At 38.5% G+C, this 24,738-nt stretch overlaps 1 protein-coding gene across 14 annotated transcripts in view; it reads left to right on the forward strand.

The window, feature by feature from the left end:
* Positions 1-24,738, forward strand: part of RUFY3 (RUN and FYVE domain containing 3) — a 79,855-nt gene that overhangs the window by 15,889 nt on the left and 39,228 nt on the right. For 2 of the 14 annotated variants that reach the window (XM_039251813.1, XM_039251803.1), the window contains exon 2: positions 17,044-17,097. The exons of 11 other annotated variants lie outside the window; for them this stretch is intronic. In XM_039251813.1, the coding sequence (XP_039107744.1) occupies positions 17,044-17,097 (54 nt within the window). Of the gene's footprint in view, positions 1-17,043; positions 17,098-22,105; positions 22,129-24,738 lie in introns of those variants that run through there. One more of the 14 variants, XM_039251808.1, reaches the window with a different exon arrangement.

A 24,738-nucleotide genomic window follows, 5' to 3' on the forward strand; every position in this document is an offset into this window, starting at 1 on the left:
TCCACATTGTTATAGTAGCTGGGAGGGTCAGGGAGAGGTAGGAAGAACCTGTACTCTGTACTCTAACCTATTAACAACCATGACAACCTTTATCCTTACCTACCTACCACCCAGGTCTCCTTCTCTCCTTTACAGGGAAAAAATATTGTTTCCCTGCCCCTTGAGGTATCCTTTCAAAAGATGCTGGTGCCTATTTAGAGCTCTTTGTCTTTAACCCCCTAAAGAGAACATTTGAAGTCACTTATCACATTTGGCCCTAATTGATAACGAAGAAGCTATTTATATTGATTATATACTAAAATATTATAGAAATTACAGTAATTCTGAACAGATTAAGTTAAGAGAGCATGACTTTAGGATTGTACATGGCATAGTTGAAGCACTTGAGGTATTTTACCAAGAGGTATCAGGGTATAATGTGAAATAGGCTATGATACCTAGAAAATATTTGGTCATACATTGTATTTTTTTAATAATGTGGACTATAGATAAGAAAGCAGCTTTACATTCAGTGCTTATTTAATGAATATGGATGCTTAAAAAAGCATAATGCCTTGAAAAGGTTCCACATGATTAATAAGGTAAAGTATCTACCTATGGAATCTATTGGCCATTGCTTTTTATACGTTGTATGTGCTAAGTGTGATGACCCATTTGAAATTTCCAGTCAGTACCTTTGAGGCCTTTGAGGTTGCTTGACTTGTGACTTTGTCCCAGAACCTTTTCTAAATTATCACAGGTTTTTAGCTTGTACCCTTAATTCTCTTAAGTCCATGCCATAGAAGAGAATTAATTTGAGTCATAGCTGCAAATATTTTGTTTTTTATGTAATGGCCTTTTAACTAGTGTTTATTCTTTAGCCTTCAAATAATGCAGAAATGCTCACAAATGAGAATTTCTTTATCAACATCTGCCTGGTATGTAGGCATATCTGCTAAGTGGAGGGCATAAGGTGAATTGCACATAGCAGATTGGGTTAGGAAAAGTGATTCCTCGCCCTTGACCTTGTGTTGCAATCTTAGCGTGACTCAGATCTCACCCTTTATGTCTGAAAAGGATTTTATTTCCCCAGTTAGGCTTAGCCTTGAGAAAGTTTTCGAGACAATGAATATCACAGAACACAAAGCAGTCATTTTGGGTGTGTCTTTAAGGGCAATATTTAAGTAGTTTTTAAGACCCGTTGTGTCTTCACAATCAGTTTGTCAGTTGGACAGCTTCCTTGGCTCTAAGTCTCAGAATGTGCACAAGGGTTGGCAGACATCAGCTGGAATGCTATAGAATGCCAGTACTGTTTAAAAACAACCTCCAAAGGTTTAAGCATCTTTAGGGAAGAAAAATACGTTTTTAAAAGGCTACCAAGAAGTCTTTCAGTGAATACCTCAATTTACATAGTTCGTTTTCAAAAATACTCTCATCCATTTTGAAAGTAATACAATATGAAATATTCCCTTAATTGTAAAGTCCAGTATATTATTGTTTCATAAGTAATTTTTAACATTTTTAGTACTTCAAATATGTATTTGTTTCTTGAATAGGATTCCTATGAGTGAGCAAAAATGAGCTGTTTGGTTCATGTAAGCATTTACAGTAGTTCTATATGAATCCTTCATGGAGAGATCTGTGATGGAAAATGTACAAGGGCTGCAGCCTAAACTCTAAGTGGCACATCCTTTGATTAAGGAAAATAGACAAATAGGAAGTTCCTGACACCTTAGAATCAACTATAGAGGATGTGAAGGAAAATAAGGAAATACTGTCCTTGATTTTTGGAATTTTGCCTTAAACTGGGCAAGAGAAACAATAATTTCAAGCAATTAGAAATAGATATAATAAAAGAAAGTCCAAACATCTGTAGGATTAGGGATCTATGAAATAAGGCGGTGCTTTTCAGGGCTTTTATTTCCTTGCTCCACTGGCTAATTCAACAATGTCTGAACAGTCATTTGGATTCAAGAAGCATCTGCTTTAATATTAATACCAGTGATAAGTATTAGGTATAATTTAGCTATCAGCATGTAATCAGTTATCGCCAGGCCAGTGATAGTGTGAATCTCACCTTGTTGACAAAATGGAGCAGCTGGTGCCTGGACACACAGGAGGATTCACATTATACTTTCCAGCTGATTCATAGAGGGAAAGATGTCCAACCACACAAATCTGCAATGAGGCATCCTGACTCCCACAAGAGAAAATGGGAATAAAGCATCATACATCCTCTTAAGACAGTAATATAGATTGTGCATGGCCTCAGCTAGAAGCTTTGTAGTTTTCAACTTTTTTCTGAACCAGCTCCTGCCTCTCACCGTGCAGCCCACAGTGCAGGCCTGGACCCAGAGTTTCTGCCTAGCTTAGCCCTTAAATACGTGGGAATAGAAACATTCATTTCATTATTTCAGTGCTTGTTGGTAGTCAAGGAAGTAATCTCTCTCTCAGTACCTTTTATTTAAAACCAGGAGGATATCTATAAATGTGTAGATTTCCCCTAAGACAAGAGCCTAAGACTGATTCTACAGAAGAGGAGAGAGTTCAGGAAAGACTTCATTCAGTGAATGAGACTGGCCTGGACATTTTGGTTCGTAATTAGGTGATCATCAGGCAGACGCAGGGTGAAGGGGGGTGGGAGGGGAGACATTTTCAGCAGTACATGGTGAGCTGGGCGAGCTGGAGAACAGCAAGTACTTAGGGGTGGTAACTATCTGATTGTAGGTTGGGAAGATTGAGATAATTAATGTAAAGAACCCTATCAATGTTAGCTATGTTTGTAATAGGTATTCATGGAGCCATAGTTTGCATCATGTTTTTAAATACATTACCAATTTAATGTATATATTTGTTTTTATGTCTAATTTTTTGGAGCAGTCTAACTAGTTATTTACCAACAGACCAAAGTAGAACATTAGAAGCTTACATTCATGTAGTAGCATTATCCTTTCTTGGACTTCCATAAACAAGATAATTGATTAAAAATACAACTTAGTTATCAAGCAATACTTGTTTTCCCATTAACCTTTTAAAGCATGGGAATCTGATGTTGAGAGATGATGTCCACAGATGATCAATTTAATACAGTTAAAATCTGGTTACAAAGACAGCTATAAGCTTTGAAATTACTTTTTTGCCTTAGGAAACTTCCTTTTCAGATACAGATAATAAGAGATAGACTATGGAGGAAGTGACATATTGGACAGACAGGATGATTTTCAGGTTATTGTAGAGAGCAGACCTAATACATTCTGTTATTGCATAACTCTGCAGTTGCCCTGGTAGTTGCATTTTGCTTTAGTGGTTACTAGAATAGCTGGCATTTTACTGTAATGTATAAAGAGGTAGTTTATATGAAACCTCTGTCCTTGACATACAAGGACGTATTCTGGTCTGTCTGATGGTCAGAAGTATTTATTAGTCATCCCTTGATACGAAGTCCAGTTCTAGGGACCAAGAAATAGACAGCTTTTCACATTTCCCAAAGAACAGTCTGCGTTCAGATTATGGGTGCAGATTTGTGATCAGTTTTTCCATACAATACATAAGATACATCTTATCAGTAGAATATTCCCTATTGTAATAAGCCAGGAAAAGTCCCTTAAAGATGTAATGGAAAGTGTTTATTATTCATCGACTGTGGGAAGTGTCTGGTGTTGAGATCACTCCATTGACATTTGCCAGTGTACTTTTTCTCTTTAATGTCACCACACCCTAGTATAACCCAGTTCTGCTTGGGGTGAAATACATATGTTTTAATGAAAAAAGTGCCTGTCCCATTGGGCATTTTTGGCAGGGGAAGCCAAGTGGCTATTTACCAAGAAACTTAAGAGAATGAATTCACTATACTGCAGGGCTTCTAAACCTGGGACCCATGATCCTAAATATCATTCAAAAAATTTTATATCTGTACATTTTTTTCTGTAGAAAAGTTCTTAGTGTCCATTTAAACCCTCAAAGGAAAAACAAATAATGCTTTAAAAACTCAGTTCTTTTCATACATGTCCTAAGGTACAGCGCAGTGAACAAGTCTGGTCCTCTGGATTTTCTGCACTTATTTGACAAGTTGGGAGGTGCAGGGTGGGGTATTTCAAGCAAATAAAATGACAATCATTGCAGTGCAGTGGTACAGAGTAAAAAAATCTTATTCCAGAGAAGATTTCCAATCGAAGTAATGTTTGAGCTGAGACCTAAAATATGTGCAGGAGTTATCTGGGCATAAACTGGAGGCAAAGGAGTCTTAAGGGGTGGGAGTGGAGAGGAAGACAGTACTTAAAGAGACTCAAACGCCAGAACTGAAAGATGGTCAGTGTATATTTTCGTCCCCTTTCCAGATGTCCTTTCTAGTAAGTTTTCACATGCCTTACTGGGAACAAAATGTTGGGAGTAGTGGTGAAAATGGTAGATTTTTTTTTCCTCTTCTGGTTGTGCATAATGTTAATTTTTTAACATTAAAATCTTAAGTGTTTTAACAGTAAGTTCTCATTATGTATGTGCGTTTACTCCCATACTTTAATAAAATAAGCGTATATTAAATTATATGTGAATTTTAATAGATCTCCTGAATAAGACTTGATAGTCATTTCTCCTGTTAGAATAGAAATAGAAAATAGAAAAACAAAACTATTACTCATAATATTGAGTCCTAGTAACCTGCAGACTTCCTTTTCACTTACTTATATGTGAACATTCCTGTATCTTTTTGATGATGAACATGTATTTACTGAGAAAATGATAAGCATGCAATATTCAGAGTTTCTTATGTGAAATGACTTTAACTGAAGTTGATGAAAAATCAAGGCTACAATTTTCATAAGTGAATATATGTCATTTGTATCAAAAGTAGCACTTGACTGAACTATATAAAAATCATCTTTCTCCATTTAATGCAACACTTGTATAAACAGAAGGCTTCTGGCTATTATAGTTTTCTGTTATGATTAAACAAATAGTGCTACACGTGTTAGGGCATAAAAGAAGGATATATGTGCCCTTCCACAACAAAGTCTTAATTTTGTCTTTTATTTTCATTTCTACAACTACCAGAAGCTAATTAGGTCACATCTAGACTCATACACCTACTTTCAGCTTTTCTCCAAACCCATTTCTCTTCCTATCCTGATTCATTCTTCATAAAATTGCCAAATGAGTCTTTATGAAAGCAAACTTTTCATTCTTGTGCAAGAACCCTGGTTCAGGCAGCCTTCTGTATGACATGTAGAGTATTCCTGAAAAAGTGGTGGTGTTGGAACAGGAGGAGACATGATCATTTACTGAACACTTATTTCGTGCCAAGAACTGTTCCCTCTAAATAATATGTGTGTAGTATGTCATTTAATAATCATAACAACCCTTTCAGCCTAGGTACTATTATTACCCCCATTTTACTAAGTGTCATTTGGGAACGTAGTAAGTGATAAAGCCAGGACTCAAACTCGGGCAGCCACAGTTCAACCTGCTTGGGGCACTCCCATGCCGAAACTCAGTAAAATGTAAGTCCAACAATAGACCTGCATGTAACAAAGGACATCAACTCTAACCTATTTCCAGCAGTTTTGTACACAGTTGATCACCGAGTTAGCCAGAGTAAGTCCAGTGAACATCAAAATTAGACCTAAAGCATGCCAGTTGGGGCATGCTTGGCAATTGCCATCAAGTAAAGTGCTGATCTTAGCTTTTATCCACTTGTTTTCCTTTTCTTCTTTCTGCTCATTTTTATGAAGTGCATGAAAATATTTACATAATTGCAGAGATCATCCCAAACAGCAAAAATGGCACTCTACTAAACCTGACCTGGCTGGCAGACAGTGCCTTTATGAGCTAAATTTAAAATGTTTCTTAAGTAGATATACAAAATGATGTGTAAAGCTGTTTGTGGTAAGAGAAATGTTCCTGATTATGGATTGAAATAGTAAAACTACATTGAATCCTTAGTCTTTAGCCAAGTATTTCCATGCCCTTCTTTGGATAATTTTACTTATCTAATGTTTTTTCATACTCCTGTTCCATACTTAACCTATTTTAGCCAGGTTGTAGATTCTCACTTCTCCAGGACCCAGATTATTCTTGCTATTTCCCCTCTTGAGATTCCCCCTGCTGATATTATATCAAGAAATGGAAAGGCCCCTTGACTCCCTTCTTCCAGAAGCCCTTCTTTAGTATGTCCATTGCTCTTCATCTCCCAAATCATCTCTCTCAAATCATTGGGAATTGTCTGTGCCACTTGATTGAATGCACTTGGAATCATTCTCCAATGATTTATTTTAATCTCTATGATTCCTCATTAATGAAATTATGTAGGAAGTTCTTTGGGCAGGGGTGCCTGGGTGGCTCAGTTGGTTAAGCACCAACTTCGGCCCAGGTCATGCTCTCATGGTTCATGAGTTCGAGCCCTGCATGGGGCACTGTGCTGACAGCTCAGAGCCTGGAGCCCACTTTGGATTCTGTGTCTCCCTGTCTCTCTATTCCTCTCCCCCACTCGTGCTCTATTTCTCTCTTTCAAAAATAAATAAATGTTAAAAAAATTAAACAAGAAAGTTCTTTGAGCAAAACTTTCTTTTGCATCTTTCAGACGGCGTCATAGTACTGCGTACTGCTTATGGTAGCTATCCAACACACTTTGGGTGAATGCAGTAATGTCCCATAACCCCAGAAAATAATCAGTGGTGAAAGAAAAGATTACTGGAATACCTTCCCTCCATTACTCACAATTTGTGTGTGTGTGTGTTTTTTAGGTTTTTAAATTTATTTTTAAATGTATTTGAGACAGAGCACGAGCAGGGGAAGGGCAGAGAGAGAGAGACACACACACACAGACTAAGAAGCAGGCTCCAGGCTCCGAGCTGTCTGCACAGAGCCTGACGTGGGGCTTCAAACTCATGAGCTGTAAGATCATAACCTGAGCCTAAGTCAGACGCTCAACCGACGCAGCCACCCAGGTACCCCTTGAGTTTCTTAATTAATTTTTTTTTTAGTCATTTAACTCCTGTGCCAGACTCACTGTGTCTTATTTAGAAAATTGAAGTTTAGTATAATATAATAATTTGTTGTTGTTTTCTAATAAATCCAGGAATACTATTCAGGGCTGATGAAAGCAGGGGAAGCATTGGGCACAGGCTCTGCTGGTGGGCGTACACATTGGTGCAGCCTTGCTCACTTAATCTCTGTGCATCAAGAGCCTCCAGAAGTTAAGTCCCAGTGATTATACCAGACATCTGTCTTAAGGAAATACTCAGAAATACAGTTTTGTGATTTATAGTAGCAGGACCTTAAAAAGCAAGTTAGGAGTAGCTGGATAGGAGAGTGGTTCAATAAATTATAGAACATCTATACGCCAAGCCCTAAAAAAATGATTGTGGAGGAGTACTTAATGGCATAGGGAATTGCTTAGAATATAATTTTTAAAGTTTATTTAATTTAATTATTTTGAGAGAGAATGAGAGAGTGGGAGAGGAGCAGAGAGAGGGAAAGAGAGAATCCCAAGCAGCCTCCACGCTGTCAGCACAGAGCCTGGTGCAGAGCTCAAACTCACACACTGTGAGACCAAGACCTGAGCCGAAATCAAGAATTGGACACTTAACCAACTAAGCCACCCAGGCGCCCCCAGAATATAATTTTTAAAAGCCATTTCCCAAACTACATACATTCAGGTCACAATTTGTGTTAAATACAGGGGTACATATTTACCACAAGTAAGACAAAATGCACCAAAAATGTAAAAAGGGATTACCTGTGGACGGTAGAATGACAGGTAATTTTTATGATATTCTTTATACTTCTTTATGTCTTCCAAATACTCTACAAGAGGGTATATTAGTATGATCAGGAAAAGTCCTCATTTTTACAGCAGAAGGCTAATCAGTATTATAGGTGTGCAGTCATCCACCTGACTCGTATTTAAAAAGTACTTTCCTTAACAGTTTCCTGTCCGTGAGCAGGAACAGATGCCTAAAAGCAGAGCTCCTGCTTTGGATTCACTTGTCAGAATAATTTTTTTTTGTTTCTAGTAGACATTTTGAGTATTTCCAAGTCATATTTGTGCACTGGCATGCTTTGTCTTCAACGCTGTCTAAAAGCTGCAGTGCGCAAGGTGACCCACAAGGTCTAGACTTAGATGCATTTGACTTATTTCTTTCAGAAGCGTTTGGAAAATAAAACCTGAATTGTTAGGATTCAAACAGAATCCTGTTACTGTTCTTGGCTTTCAGTATGGCACACCTCCATTTGTGATCTGCCCTTGGTGAGATTACCGGAACATTTGTTGCCACCAGCCCAGATAGCCTCAGATTTATATTGTCAGGTTCTCCAAGTTGTGACTACATGTGCACAAGGCAGCCTTTGTGAACTTTTCAAAGCGTGGACGTGGTAGCTTTTAATACCATCTCAGAAGCCTACTGGGCAAAGTTCTTTGGACAAAGTTCAATCCCTTTCTTTTTGCTTTGCTGTGGAAGAGCTCGGCTAGTCACCCTTTCAAGGTAAGTTTTACCCAACTTTTGTAAAATCCTTTCTGGGAGAGAAATGTCAGCAGAGCTCTGTGATGCCTCCAAACTGACCGTAATGTGCTCTCCCTAAAATCAGACTCTCCTTCCCACTCCAGTTCCTTCCCAACTCCTTCTTAGGCCTGCACTGACATCCACATTAGTGCACTGTCACTAAGCATAGTGCCTTACTGTCTTTCCTCTGTGTTGGTGAGCCTTTCTGGACCTTTCTTAGAACAGAGCTTTTTCTTTAATCTTTAATTTGTGCCTTTCTTAGTGGAGTTTATAGTAACTCTTCCTTGGGTTATCAGCTTCCAGGGCAGGTCATTCCTCCTAAACTAATCTTTGACATATTTATCATTTTCCAGAGGTAAATGCTGTACCAGATTAGATAACTACTCAGTGATGGAGCTCAGATTGGAATTCACGTTGTCGGATTCCCAAACCCGGGTACCTGTGAGACCTGGCCGGAAAGGGCGAGTGCTATCATTTGAGAGTACCCACAGTATTCTCTGCTCTTCGGTTGTGGTTCTGTATTTTGTTTTTTGGCAGTACTCCCTTTTTGTGGGGAAATGGAAAGTATAATGGGGCATGATTTTCCATTGTGGTTCCTCCAGCCCCCCGCCCCCATCCACTACAGCTGCTACGAAGAGCTTTTCAGTCCAGAGGAGTAAACACAAGAAACTGTTCCTTGCAATTTTTCATAGTTGAACTTTGCCAGAGAACAGATAGAAAGATTTGATGAGCCTAGAAGCACATGTGTAGAGGGACAGAGAAATAGTCTTCTTGACAAATGGCCCCTAAATAATTATTTATTTTTCATTATAATTAAATATTCACAAAGTAAAATGTATATATGTCAGTGTGCTGAAAATGTTTTCTAATAATATATATTATGAATATAAGTATTTTATGAAAACAGCTTTATATTTTTCTAGTTATATAAATGATGTATTCACATTGTAAGAGTTACAGAATAAAGAAGGGTGTAAAATACAAAATAGTAGAATTCACCTAAAGTTCTATCACCTGTTTAAAAAAATTTTTTTTAATGTTTATTTATTTTTTGAGAGAGACACAGAGCACAAGTCGGGGAGGGACAGAGAGAGAGAGGGAGACACAGAATCCAAAGCAGGCTGCAGGCTCTGGGCTGTCAGCACAGAGCCCGATGCACCATGAGATCATGACCTGAGCAAAAGTCGAATGTTTAACAGACTGAGCCACACAGGTGCCCCAGTTCTAGAACCTATTGATAACCACTAATAAGATTTAGTAACCAGATAGTCTTTTTTATTAATATATACACACATGGGGAGCCTGGGTGGCTCAGTCGGGTGTCTGACTTTGGCTTAGGTCATGATCTCCCAGTTCATGGGTTCGAGCCCCACGTCGGGCTCTGTGCTGACAGCTCAGCCTACGGCCTGCTTTGGATTCTATGTCTCCTTCTCTCTCTGCCCCTCCCCCTCTCACACTCTGTCTCTCTCTGAAAACTAAACATTAAAAAAAATTAGAAACACAAACACACACACACACACACACGCACACAGAGTTCACTTACAGGCTCACACAGTTATACTGCAAAATCGTACCATTCCTGTGTTGTGTGGCCTGCCTTTTTTCCTCTGTAGTATCTTTCCACCAGAATAAATAGAAATCTGTATCACCTCACTTAATGTCTTTAGTTTTTTGGATATTCTGTAATTTCTTTGACTTCCTTATTACAGAGTTTTATATTGTTTCTAAATTTGGCCACCCCTGACATTTTGGGTATTTTTACCCAAATTATGTTTATAGTTTGAACAGTTTACCAATTTTCATTTTTAGAAGTGGAGTTTCTGGCTTAAATAGTAATATATTTTAATTTTTTACACACATTTCCAAGCTGCTGTCACCACATTTTAAAAATGTTAATAGCATGCTGTGGTGAACTTTCATATTGGCTACTTCTTTTTGTCTTTTGCTGCTGCAGTTGGTTGTGGTTTCTCGCAGTACTGAAATCTGAACTTTCCAAAGGAAACAGTTGTGGTTTTTTAGGACAGTTGGTTTAGCAGCTGTAAACTCCATGCTTATGTTTTATCTGTTGTTGGTGTTTTTAAGCTAGTGACAATATCTTTAGAAGAGAATGAGTTTTACTGTTAAATGTACAATGAGAAGTTTTCTATGATTGCTGGAGGGTTTTTTTTTTTAATGTTTTATTTATTTCTGAGAGAAGAGCGCGAGCGCGCGCGAGCAGGGGAAGGTCAGAGAAGGAGGGAGACACAGAATCCAACACAGAATCCAAACCCCCTGACGCGGGTCTCGAACCTACAAACCGAGAGATCATGACCCGAGCCGAAGTCGGAAGCTCAACCGACTTAGCCACCCAGGCGCCCCGCTGGAGTTTGTTTTCTGGGATGAAAAGGCTGCTAGGATTTCTCTTTTCTTTCTCCTAGAGCGGTAAAATTCAGGGTGTGTACTAGACTTCAATTCCACTATGTCTAGTCCTGTGGGCAGCAAGCTTCCCAACTGAGGTGTATCAGACACTTCATGATTATTTCTGCCATTGCAGCCATCCAGGCAAGGGGGCAAAGAGGCTCTACTGATGTGGGGAGGCCCCTTTTCCCTTACCCTCTCACCCCCCACCAGGCCATGTCCTCCCTAGCCTTCCAGTATCACGGAGCTTGCTCACCTGATTTAGGAATCCGTTTTATCTTCTCTTATCTCTCTAATACCAATCTCTCTTTACCTTATGTCACAGTTACTTAGTTCTGAAGGGAAGCACCTGTGGATATTTCATATTTGTGACTTCTGTATAGACTCGCTGTACTAACTGCCTTAGTAAAATCTTTTGCTCAACATAAAACCCAAGTATTAAATAGCCCAAGTGTTGATAACCGTATTAGGAAAACCTATAGTACTTTTGTGTCTTTCTCCTTTCACACAGAACACTTCACTTCTAACACTTCTAGTCACCAAATGTATGTGCATGGGGCGGGTGGTGCGACACCAATTCTGTGACACCAGCTGGGTATGCAGTTTAACTCACTTCTGACTCTGCCTACCTGGAGGTAGTGTCAGATCCCACAGGTTAAGAGCTCAGCCCCACAGAACTGCCCCCCACTCTAGATACTAATCACGAGTAGTAGATCCCCAGGTTACCCACAACTTTTGTCCAACTTGACTACAAATCAGAGGTCCCCCTGACCTCTTTCCCCTTAGATTCACTTATTTTTCTAGAACAGTTCACAGAACTCAGGGAAACACTGAAGTTTGCCAGTTTAAGAGTTATGATAAAACGATACAGATGAACAGCCAGATGAAGAGATACATAGGGTGAGGTGTGGGAGGGTCCCAAATGCAGGGGCATTTGGTGTGTCACTGTCCTGGTATGTAGATGTGTTCATCCACTGGAAAGCTTTCAAACCATGTACTTCTAGGATTTTGTGGAGGCTTCCTCACATAGGAATGATCAATAAACTCCATTTCCAGCCCCTTTCCCGATCTCTAAAGAAGTGGGAGATGGGGCTGAGAAATCCAAACATATAAGCATGGCTTGGTCATTTTGGGGACCAGCCCCCATCGAGGAGCCCACCTAGAATCCCCTCATTAGAACAAAAGATGCTCCTAGGGCTTGTATCACTTAGGAATTTACAGGGGTTTCAGGAGCCCTGTGTTAGGGACTGGGGCAGAGGAAGACCAAATAGATATTTCTTATTATAAATCACAGGATCACAATCACTTAATGTTACTTTTTTCCAGGACCCTTTGTGTTTCTTTGGTGATATTTTTGTTTTTACTCTACTGTGGGGAAAAGATAGATCTTGGCATAAATTACTGGTTTATTAGAACAGAACCTCTTAGTACTTTTTAAAATTAGTTTAAGTTTTCTATTATAAAGCTAATTAGGTTATTAGTTTAAGAGCATCTCAGCTTTTAAACTTGTCATTTGGTCTGCTTATGTTGGCTTATTTTTACCCTGTGTTTAATATTTAGGTTTTTTTTTTTTTTTAATTTAACCCCACTCCATTTTCTTTCTTTTTTTTTTTATTTTTATTATTTCTAGGAGAGAGAGAGAGAGACAGCGTGAGCAGGGGAGGGTCAGAGAGAGAGGGAGTCACAGACTGAAACAGGCTCCAGGCTCTGAGCTGGCAGTCAGCACAGAGCCCGACGCGAGGCTCGAACCCACGAACCGCGAGATCATGACCTAAACGAAAGTCAGACGCTTAACCGACTAAGCCACCCAGGCGCCCCTATTTTCTTTTTTAATTATGGCAAATATACTTGGAGGAATCCAGCTTGTCAGTTTCTTGTAAAGGTAAAGTTGACATTGAATCTAAGGTATGCTAAGTACTTTAAATTAGTTAGCTTTCATTTTCATAATAGTCGATTAAAGAGTGCTTTACGGTCAGTAGGTGGGGCTTCAGGAAGGCTTTCCCCCAAGAAACTGGAATAAACTTTTTAAGAATAAGACTTTAAATCAGAGCCCCCCTAATATCAAAGAGACAATGTAACTTGGTTAGATTTATCTCTAAACTTGACTGTAACTTTGTTCTCAATAGTTACAAGACTCCTGGAAAAAGAATCTATCAAGAAGAGAGATCTCACAGTCCTGGATACATAAGCAATGGGGAAGCACTTTGAGCTCATTCAAGCATTTCTCAGGAGAGACAAGGAGCTTCAGCTACTTCCCTCATCTGAGAAAAAGATGAACTACACAGGGCCCAAGGCCTTGTGAGAGTAGTGGCCCTACCCCAAATCTTTATCCATGTCAAAGCCAGGGCCCCTCCTACCAGGCCACATAGCCATCACCATTGAGTCACCATGTTCTGTAAGAGCAAATATTTTGTGGTACTTCCTGGTTATTTCCAGAGCCATGTATATTAGTTTGTTGACTTACTCATTCTTAGACTTGAAATAGAATGATGGCCAAGAAGATAAGTCATTGAACTTCAGATATGGTATGCTTTCTTAATTTGGGGCCATTGTACACTCCCTGCCTTGTCTCTTATTTCTTGACTTTAGAAAATGTCTTTGTTCATGTGCATCTCATGACTCTGTTAGGTGCACCATTTTTAACCATTTAATCCAAGCATTTAGAGTGGAGTGGTGGTCCTTATATTTCATGACCAGACTTAGTGCACCACACACAGTGACATTTCTAAGCTATGCACTCACAAGGAATCAGTGTTCCGAGTGGGAATGAGCCTGTCTGTTTAGCCAGAGTAACTTTGGAAGCTCCCTTTACTATTTACTTTAACATTTACAGTGTACATTTGACATAGCTCTGACTGATACAACTCTGAATTATATATCATCTATAGCAAAATTTTAATACGGGTCTGTCTTCTGTATCAACTAGCAAACCTTTAGGTTATTGCTCTGAAACTTGTGAATATGTATTACTATGACACAAATTAAAGTTACTATAGATTTTTAGATCAACAAAAACATGCTGAAAGCAACAAAGTATAAAACCTGGAAAAACGAAACATTCCTGGGAAAAGACCAGAATTGTCCATACTACTACTATCTTTGATTCATGTATTATACACTTTCATTGTTGTTGTTTTGACAATTTGAACATATTCGAGATAGCTTAATTTTTCAAATATTTTGTAAGTCCTTCTTTGAGGAATGTAGAAGAACAGCACAGCATCCATTCTTTATTGCAGTGAAATCCTGAGCATGCCAGGGTACGTGGAGAACAACTTTAGAAGGAGAAAACATGCCTTTTATCTTTCAGGGGAGGAGGGCTCTTTTTATATTGATTACATCAATCTGAGACTCATAACTTTAAATTTTGTTTTAAAAACAAAATATGTCTGGTCGGAACAGACTGGGAACTGCTCTTGACGGGACATGGAAGGGGAAAGTCAGAGAGGTCCCTCGTACTTGCCAACCATTCCTACCTAGAAATTCGCTTTCCAGAGCTCTTCTGTGCATGAATCTTGGAGGATCTTTATATTTTACTTCGATAATTAGGTACTTTTATTTTATTAGGTGGCAAATATAGTTTCTTGGTAAAGAAAATGAAGGATAAAATAGCAATATTCACCTTGCTGACTTTTCACAAGGTCAGCCTAGCAAGTCTGTAAAGTAATGTGATGGTTAAGAGTACATTCTTGTAAACCTATACTCCTACATAATATAAACTTATAGCATATTGTCAGGAGATTATACTTGAAAGAGATATGTGGAAATCTATCTATATATAGTGTATTTTAGCACTAATTTACTATAAAATAATAGTAACTAACGCATATATTATGCTTTTTCTATATGAAACTACCTACGTGCTTTGCACATACATATACACAATTGCAAAATCCAAAAAAGCTCTAAAAACAAAGACCATTTTTCATAAATTTGCCTGAATTCATTTGGTGCTAAAACATGACCTGAATTTATTTGAGGTTATTTATAGTCTTTATTTATCCTATTTAATTTGAACATTCACTTATTTCCTACAAAAATACTAATGTGCTTGATTATGAAGTACTCCCCCACGGCTGCTAGTTCTGCATGGTTTTGTGGGGTTTCTTGTTCTCAGTATTTACCATTTTGCCTTTCTAAAATTAAAAAAAATAATAATCTGAGTTTCAAAATATATTTGGCTGAAAAATATTAACATGAAGGACTTGGGTGTGTGTTACCCTTTTACTCCTCACAACAGTGCTGTAAGATAGGTAACTGCTCTTTTCCCTGTTTTCCAGAATGAGGAAACTGAGAAAGAGGTGAAGCATGGGGACAAGGTCATAGGGCCCATGAGGAGGAGCTGGGATCCCGGCCCCAGTGACCCTGAATCTGTTCTCGGAACCACTGTGCCCTCCTGTCTCCCTTTGTAAAGTGACTTGCTTGGGATGTTGACACAAGTTAGGGATTTAATCCTAGTTCTCTGTGCCCTACTCCTGTGCTTGGTTTTCTAATTATTAATTTCTAGACTTTTTATTTTTTTATTTTTTTTTTATATTTTTATTTATTTTTTTATTTCTAGGAGAGAGAGAGACAGCGTGAGCAGGGGAGGGTCAGAGAGAGAGGGAGATACAGACTCTGAAATAGGCTCCAGGCTCTGAGCTGGCAGTCAGCACAGAGCCCGACGCGGGGCTCGAACCCACAAACCGCGAGATCATGACCGAAGCGAAAGTCGGACGCCCAACTGACTAAGCCACCCAGGCGACCCTAATTTCTAGACTTTTTAATTGGGAGGCAGTACAAGTGTAAAAGGTTCTAGAGTCTTGCATTCTCTTTATATTACCTGTCCTCATGTCTGGCCTAACCAACAATCTATATATAATTTTCAAAAAGTGCTACTTTAATCACATATCAGATTATTACATCCTCATCTGCTTCCCTGTTTCTGAATTTAAATTAAAAATTTTTTTACATATTTGTATGTTTTTTATATATTTTTGTAGGATAAGTGATCATATATTTATTTAGCAGTAGACTGTGCCCTTACAGCCCACTTAAGAAACCACTATGTCATATCAGAACTAAAAATTAACCTGTTGAAGAATTACAGTGATAATATAATAAACTAGTAAAAAAGCAGGCAAAATGATAAATTCTTTTCCTAGATGGTGATTCCCACTTGTTGCTTCAGATCAGACCCTGTGCTGGTTTCTGTGATAGGTTTTTCAAGAAGGAAGGCTTAACATGCCCATTTTCATTTTTGTATGCTTCATCCTCTGAGAATTTCCCTTTATTTGCTGCATATTTACACGCATGAAATTCACGTGATTTTGTGAGTTTTAGTACGAATATTGCAGATGTGTACAATGTAATAGCTTCAGAATTTCTGTGATGAAGCTGGTGTGCTTTTTGAAAACTTTCTATTGGTTCTCAAAATTTATTTCCAAAGTCATGTTACAGCCTTAAGACACAGAAGTTACTATATTTGTAATCTTCGCATTCTTTTCTGTCCTTTGACCTCATATGGAATATTCTGTGTACAAGAATATTGGCTTTATAGTAAAAGGAGAGAGTATATACTTTTAACTGAGTACACATCTGTATTGAATTATAAATGATTTATTTTGTCTGTCTTCAAAGCAGCATCTTTTCCTTTATTTTTGGCTTGGGGAAGAACTGTATGGGTGGAGGGCTTTGGGAAAGGTATTTGGACTTTTCTTTGGTTATTTTCAGAAAAGTCACTAGTTTGTATCATGAAATTTGGCCTGAATCTAAAAAGCATTCCACATATTTTCCAGCTTCACCAAAGTGGTCAAAACAAACGTTGAAATGAGGCCAGTGTTGTATGCACTTAAAACACAAAGAGCCTAATCTTGATTTTCAGTGGAAAAAAAAAATCTTTGTTATTTTTTTATGGGATATGAATCCTTGTTTCCTTTTGTTAGAAACTTTGAAATTATTTTAGCTTGGGAACAAATTTAATAGTAGTAGTTGATATCTCTGCTTAGAGTCCTACTCCTCCTTGGGTACGTTTCCAGCCTTTTTCACTGTTAATCTCTGGGTTAAACTGAAATAATCCTAGGAAATCTCCCTTTCAGTTGTCCTTTTGAAACCTTGTTTTTAATAGCACTTTTCTTTCTTGGCTTGCATGACATTTTATCTTTCTTTTCCTTTCTTTTTGCCGTTTGCAAAGACTCTTGGGAGGATTTGACAGATTTGGTGGAGCAAATGCGCGATGATACAGAAGGTGCGTGCCACACCAACATCTTTCAGCTTTTTTTCCTTTCTTTTCTATCTTCTTTGTTTTTTCTTTTTTTTTAATTTCTAACCACCTTTTGATTGTTTTCCATAAGCGAGACTGTCAGCTTTAGGTTTTATTTCCCATGGCAATAACTGGAGTAGCAAAAATATTTGCCACATTTTCCATACAGGTACTTCATTTGTGCAGGATTAGGGTTTTCAGTGTCTTGCCTTTAAAATCTTTATCCTCGTGGTTCCAAGTAAAGCATATATGTTTATGCTGTTCCTTTAGGATATTTGTTAAATATGTTTTAAGGGGACTTTATTTCAAAATTATATCACATTTTTCTATGGCTATTTTTTCATTTGTTGGGAAGATGTAAAAAAATTTATTTTTATCATTTGTGAAAAATATATATTTCTGTGAATTTCACAGTAATCAAAAACAAACGGATGCCAGGAATCTGAAGTATCCCGTCCGGAATGTTGTTCTGATTTGTAGATTTCCATAACACGGAGCACTTTCAGCTTGGTCCTGTAATAGCAGTACTTTCCAGTGAAACCGCTCTCAAAAGTAGTACATATGCTCCAATATATGAAGTTTCCCCAAACCAATAATTTTTTCTTCTGTAATCTGCGCCTAACGTTAAGGAGCTGAAGGTAAATTACACGTTTTATAATAAATGTAACTCTTATCACTTATATTCTCCCACCTAGCCTGGGTGCTAAAAGTCCCCCAGCTTCAGCACACACTCTCCTAGTACACACCGGAGACCGGCTTTGCGTGCCAGGAGTGCCATCAGCCTCCTCTCCTGCCTTGTTCCTACAGTGTTCCACCCGGAGCATTTACTCCCCTTCTCCCTTCCTTGCCCTGCGGCCCTGCGCCCCTGCGCCCCTGCGCCTGCTGTGCCTCCCACACCACCCTTTAGTCTAGAAGTGCGCTTCACGAAGGAAGTGCTCCTTGACAGCTGTGGCCCACATTCATTTCTCCATCCACTCAAGTTCTTCAGAGAACTTGGAGCTTAAGACTTTTTACTTGTTCTCTACCTCTTGTGTTTATCGTCCTAGTTCAAGTGTAATATCCTTGAGAACGGAGGTTGTTTTAAACTTCTTGGTGTCCATGTGAGACCTGGGGTGGTACTGTGCTCAGTCCATTTGGTCACACCAGAAAAGACTAAGGCAGTTCTGTCTCTGCAAATGCCCAGTAGTTTCTTCTTCAGCACTTTACTTTGAATAAGTAAATTATTTTGAGTTTCATCTCATTTCCCATAGTCAAACTATATCTTTATTACATCTTTGACTCTGATTTTAATATAACTAGTTACATATAATTCAATGAAAGAGCAAATCAGTATTACCTAGTTGATTGACAGTTCATAGACAATGAAAAAAAGAGGAGGTGTTGATTCATTCAGTGAGTAGCAAGCACTTACTATTATGTTAGCTGCTATTATTATTATTTACCAGTCACCACACAGGAAGGTTTTAATTCCTTTAATAGACTAGGTACTAAAAAAATGCTGCCTAAAATCCAACAAATCTATGCCCTTCTTGAAGACTTCTTCCCTAGGACTCAATCTGGCAAAATTCCATTTCTTTAATACAAAGTACTACTGAAAGAATCAAGCCTACTGTGAGTCAGCCTCCTCTTTTTCATCTTGTATTTGTGGGAATTTTTGTGAATGATTATCATAGGTGAAATCAGAAAGGGAAACAAGGTGAACTGTAACAGTATAGCACATAAAAAGCCCAGAACATGTGAACTGTGTCAATACTTTGATGATCTTAGTAAATTTCTAGTCATGTGGTATATGGTAATGTTGGTCAAGAATGTATTTACTGAAAAGTCTTTCTGGAATTAGTTTCTTTTTTAAAAAAAAGGACTATCAGAATGGTGGAAGGGAAAGGGCTTTACTCATTAACTTTTTTGAGTCATTTCATCCCTGTCTTTTTTATTATCATTTTCTACTTCTCTTACCTCATTTCAATTATGTAAAATGCTAGTGTTTTACTGTGTTATTATGTGATAAAAAAGTTTTTCTAAAAGTACTTGTAACAATAAACACGAGTTAAAGAGTATTGCCCACATGTAGCACTAGCAGCTCAGAGTCTGGGGTGGGTCCTGTTTTCAGATCTGAGAAAGCTGAAATGTATGTAGGCTCAGAACTTTTCAGGAGACCTTTACCCTTGAACTGTTTCAATTCTGTCTCTTATCTGTTATTATGGATGTGTTATAACAGTTGACTTTTTAATAGATGAAGTGTTAACACTGGCTTCCAGCCTCCTAAAAATTTGCTTTTTAACATAACAAACTCTAGGAGGTTACAGATTAGAACTATGAGCCTTTGGGTTTTGTTTTATTTTAAATTTTATCAAGATTGAAGTTTCTTCTGGTGAACTGATTTCTTACAGTGATGGTTGGTTTTACATGCAATGTGTCTGTCACTCCTGTTAAATATAAAGTCTCTTCTGAGGGCAGAAAGGTATCTTGCTTACAACACTAATCAATCACCTGGCATCTCATCTCATATACCATTAATTTGTGTCTAAAAGTATAGAAACTCACGACAAAATTATGAAGATTAAATGAAATAATAAAAGCACATAATTTGCTATCTTTAGTTTCTCAAATATTAAATTCCTTTTTCTGTACTCATTACTAGCCTCTTAAATGGATTCTGTGAATTTGCAGTTGTCCAGATTACTGCCCATCTCTGTGAGCATTGAAATAGTTGGGATGTTATTTGAATTAGGGAAATGATACACCTGCGTGAAATATTATTTGATCAAGACTGTGATACTGGCTTCTTGACATTTTCCTTTGGGTTAAGGCTTAATGTCCACGATCATGAAAAATGGAAGGAACATATCTAAGAGATATTCTTAGCAAGTAACACTGTGTCACATAGTCATTGAAAAAAGCTTTATTTTTAAATTGTTGCACTTATGTTTATGGAGAACCATAATAATTTTAGTCACTAACAATGTTTTATTCTTAGTATGTCCCAAACATTTCTAAATATTTAACACATCCTAATTTGTTTAGTCTTCAAAGCTCTAGTATTGTTTCATAGATGAGGCAAGTGAGGCCTATCCCATTAAGAAAATTTCCAGGTAGAAATACTACTCAGCAATAGAAAGGAACAAACTACTGATACACCCAACAGCTTGGCTGAATCTCTAAGGAATTTTGCTAAGTGAAAAAAATGTCAATATAAAAAGTTACATACTGTGTGATTACATCTATATAATATTCTTGAAATGACAAAACTATAGAAATAGAAAATAGTAGTTGCCAAGGGTTAGGAGAGAGGATCCCCAGATGAGGGATCCTTGTGTTGATGGCAACATCGTGCATCTTGAGTGTAATTCAGTATGAGTATTCTGGTTATAATGTACTCTAGTTTTTGCAAGCTGTTACCTTTGGGGGAACTAGGTTAAGGGTACACACAACCACTATAATGTTTTAGAACTGCATGTGAATCTACAATTATCTCAAAAAAGTGCAGAGAAAAAGAAAAGAGACAAGAAACTTTCCCGGAGTCACACAGGGAATAATAATTCAAGTAGAGTTAAGACTCCCACAGCCTCACTCCAAAGCTTGTACCCTTAACCACCACACCAGAGTTCCAACTTATTTGACTCAAGACCTACTGTAAAAATTTGTTTTCATCAAAACTCAGTATATACATCATTTATTTGTATGTATCTGGAACTTAAGTTTCATAAAACAATGCCTGACCTTACTGTGGTGGGACAGAGTAAATCAATTTTATACTCCACTAAGGTTGTGACCTTTAATTTGAAAGCTGCTCTAGGTACTAAGTTCTAAGAAAGAGCTCTTTCTGAAATGACTCAATTTTGGGTTCTGTTCCAAGCATACGATTATTGGCATCCTCCAAAGGCTGGGCTGCTAACCCTTCCTCCTTCTGTTTCTCTATAAACGATTTCCTCTGATGAAAGCATCTAATAATTGCCACTATTATCTCTATGTTAATGATTATCCAGTCTCAAACTTTAATTTGTATTTACAGCTATGTGATGAAAAAATATGTTGAGAATACTTCCCACATAAATATTCTTTACCGTATCTGAAACCAATGTGATTTTACCCCTTACCCCCCCCAAACAATTACTCAGTTTTTTCATTTTTCACTTCCAGCCTCACAGGACAAAAACCTTGGATTATTTGTGACCCCTCTCTTTCCTTACTGGTATAGTCCTTCATGGCAGGCAGTTTGGTCTTCTTCCTCCCAAACTCATTTTGCATAATCCTTTCAGACTCATCTTCAAACTTATTTTCAGAGTTTTGTTTACACTGTCTCTTTGCTCAAAATTCCCTACAGTAATTCCCATTGCCTGTTTCCTGAATATGCAAGTCTACTTTTAGAGATCTCTGCCATCTGACTACCCTTCCTGTGTTTTCCAGCTCTCCCCTTGCCATTCTGATTCTCTTTACCTTATTTCACACATCCATTCACACCTTTTGCAATGTGCTCTTCCGTGTTTTCTGTGATTTCACTTTGAGAGTCTGCCTCAAGTCCTACAGTATATGGTGGTGTCTCATTTGGAGCCTAAGTGTACAGTATTCCACTATTAAACTAAAGATTGAGATTATTCCTGGTTTTTGATCAGGTCTGGGGTTTACCCTAATTATAAGCTGAAAAATTAGCCTGATTCTGGTCTTGGATACTGGCAAAAGCCGCAAGACTCCTGGTCAGAGACAAAGGGCTTTATTACTCATGACTCTGTAAACAGCCTGAACATCAGCACACTTTTGTCTTGAACTAGAGTCCCACCTAGGAGACACCATATGGTCCAGCAAGATGCTCTGCATGTGGTGGGTGTGTGTCGCAGCTGAGGAACACTGACTTTGGAGAACCCATTGCTTTTATTGGAAGCAGTAAGAAAGCCTCACCTCTCATGACTATCAGCTGCATAAACAGCCCTGACCAATGACCAGATAAAAGAGTGGTCAAGATCTTGCAGTCTTAATACAACCCAGCCAAAGACAATTGTCTCTCCTAATATTTTACAGGTAAAATATAAAGAAATGAGAAATTTCTCCAGTATCAGGGAATGTGAGAAACTGAGATCTAAGTCTTCTAGATCAGAGATCTAGCCATTCTAAGTCACAGTGGTGCCCTCAACATTTAAATTATTTCTGTGGAATAAGCTGAGCAAAGCAAGGAGCTCTTGGATTTGTACTTATCTCCTAAATTTCTTATGTTGCCTCAAAACAAAGACGACTGACTATTGTCCTGACTTATAAATGTTCCCAGAAATTTTCTTTTTTTTTTTTAATGTTTTATTTATTTCTAGGAGAGACAGACAGCGTGAGCAGGGGAGGGTCAGAGAGAGAGGAAGTCACAGACTGAAACAGGCTCCAGGCTCTGAGCTGGCAGTCAGCACAGAGCCCGACGCGGGGCTTGAACCCACGAACCGCGAGATCATGACCTAAGCGAAAGTCAGACGCTTAAGCGACTAAGCCACCCAGGCGCCCCGTTCCCAGAAATTTTCTAAGTATTCTATGGTGGTGTGTTTGGGAACTTTCCAAAACAAAAGTTGATTATATTATGACACGGGAGCCCCATGAAGAAGAAACCAGTGCATTTTCATAGGGAACTCTTGGAAAAGGCTGTAAATGGACATCTTTTAAAGATTAGAGAAGTAGATGCCTAAAAGAAAAGCGCTTTTCCTTTACTGCTCACAATACTTCTGGTACCAATTATGCGGGAGGTTTTCCCACACCAACCAATTCTCCAGCATCAGTTCAATTCTGACACTGTGTACCTGGGGTTAGTGAAGACTTCGCGGGTTGGGGGGTTACTCCTGCAAGGTGCCCCCTCATTTCAGATGCTAACCGCTAGGCCAGGTTGTCACCTCTGCTCCTGACCAACCAGGTCTAAATCAGGTTCTTGTGACCCCCTCAGAAAGTTTGATAATTTGCCAGAATGGCTCAGGCCTCAGGAAGAGTTTCATTGCTAGATTATGGTGTATTATAAAAGGGGACAGCTCAGGACAGCCAGGTGGAGGAGGTGCACAGGGTTAAGTGTGTGGGAAGGAGCGCAAAGCTTCCATACTGTCTCTGGGTACTGCCCCCTTCTAGCACCTCATGGTGTCTACCCACCCAGTGGCTCTCTCATTCTTTGGTTAGGAATTTTATGGAAGTTTCACTACATAGGTCTAATTGATTAAATTACTGGTTGTTGATGACTGAACTCAGTCTTCAGCCCCTCTCCCCTCCCTGGGGTTGAGCTTGGGGTTCAGCTGAAACTTCCGACCCTTTAATCACATGGCTGTTGCTCCTGGGTAACCAGCCTCCATCCTTAGGGACTTCCCAAAAGGTGCTCCTTTTACCCTTAACTCTGGAGGTATTTCAGGAGCCAAGGACAAAAAACAAGTATTATAACAAAAGATGTTTCAATGGCTCTTATCACTCAGGAAATTATCAGGGTTTTAGGAACTCTTTGTTAGGGATTGGGTAAAAACCTATGTATATATATATATAATTACTATTATTTCACAGTGCCTTAACCAAGAATGAGTGGTAGTATATAAAAGAATGGTTTGGAAACATTAAATCACCAAATAAGATCATTCATTTCAGTGTTAGTGCCAGTCAGAAGGTGGTTTTGGTTATTTTCAGAGATGGGAAAACAGCAAAGAGGTAGCCTTCTCATTGGAGGCTGGCAGATAAACCTTGACCTGAAGCAAGAGAAAGCAGAACCGTTCTTTAACTTTTAATTATGGAAGTTTTCAAGTACATAAAGTAGAGTAATGACTCCTAAAGTTTCCATCACCCAGCATCAATAATTGTCAATATTTGCTGACTGTATTTCACCAATTTCCATATTTTTGTTTCTGGGGTACTTAACAACCCCCAACGTAGGATTTTTTGACTTTACAGTGATGTGAAAGGGATATGCATTCAGGAGAAACCATACTTCAGATTGCAACTTTTCATCTTTTCTCAAGCTTTCCCATGATGTTGGACAGCAACAGATAAGAATGGCTCCTGGTCAAGCCGTATGGCCACAAGGGTAAACAAACAATACACTTAAACCTCCCTGTGCTGTCAGCCGTTCTGTTTCTCACTGTCAGTACAGTATTAAATAAGTGACATGGAGCATTCAACACTTTGTTATAAAATAGGCTTTTGTTAGATGATTTTGCCAAATTGTAGGCATGTTAATGTTCTGAGCATATTTAAGGTAGGCTCGGTGTATTAAAGGTTAGGTGTTAATTTACAATATTTTCAACTTAAAATGCATTTGTTGGAATGTAACCCCATCATATCTTGAAGAAGATCTGTATATAAAGGAAACTCCAAACGGTATGCCTTACCATTTGTAAACACTTTGATATTAACAATAATTTCTTTTTTTTAATCTTTTAAATATTTCTGAGAGAGAGACAGACATAGAGACATCGAGAGAGAGAGAGAGAGACAGCATGAGCAGGGGAGGGTCAGAGAGAGAGATACAGAATCTGAAACAGGCTCCAGGCTCTGAGCTGGCTGTCAGCACAGAGCCCGATGCTGGGCTCAAACCCATGAACTGTGAGATCATGACCTGAGCTGAAGTCAGACGTTTAACTGACTGAGCCACCCAGGCCCCCCAACAATAATTTCTTAATAGTACCTACT

This window comes from Hyaena hyaena, unplaced genomic scaffold (assembly GCF_003009895.1).
Source record: "Hyaena hyaena isolate Hyena2069 unplaced genomic scaffold, ASM300989v1 scaffold_395, whole genome shotgun sequence".
Taxonomy (NCBI): Eukaryota; Metazoa; Chordata; class Mammalia; order Carnivora; family Hyaenidae; genus Hyaena; species Hyaena hyaena.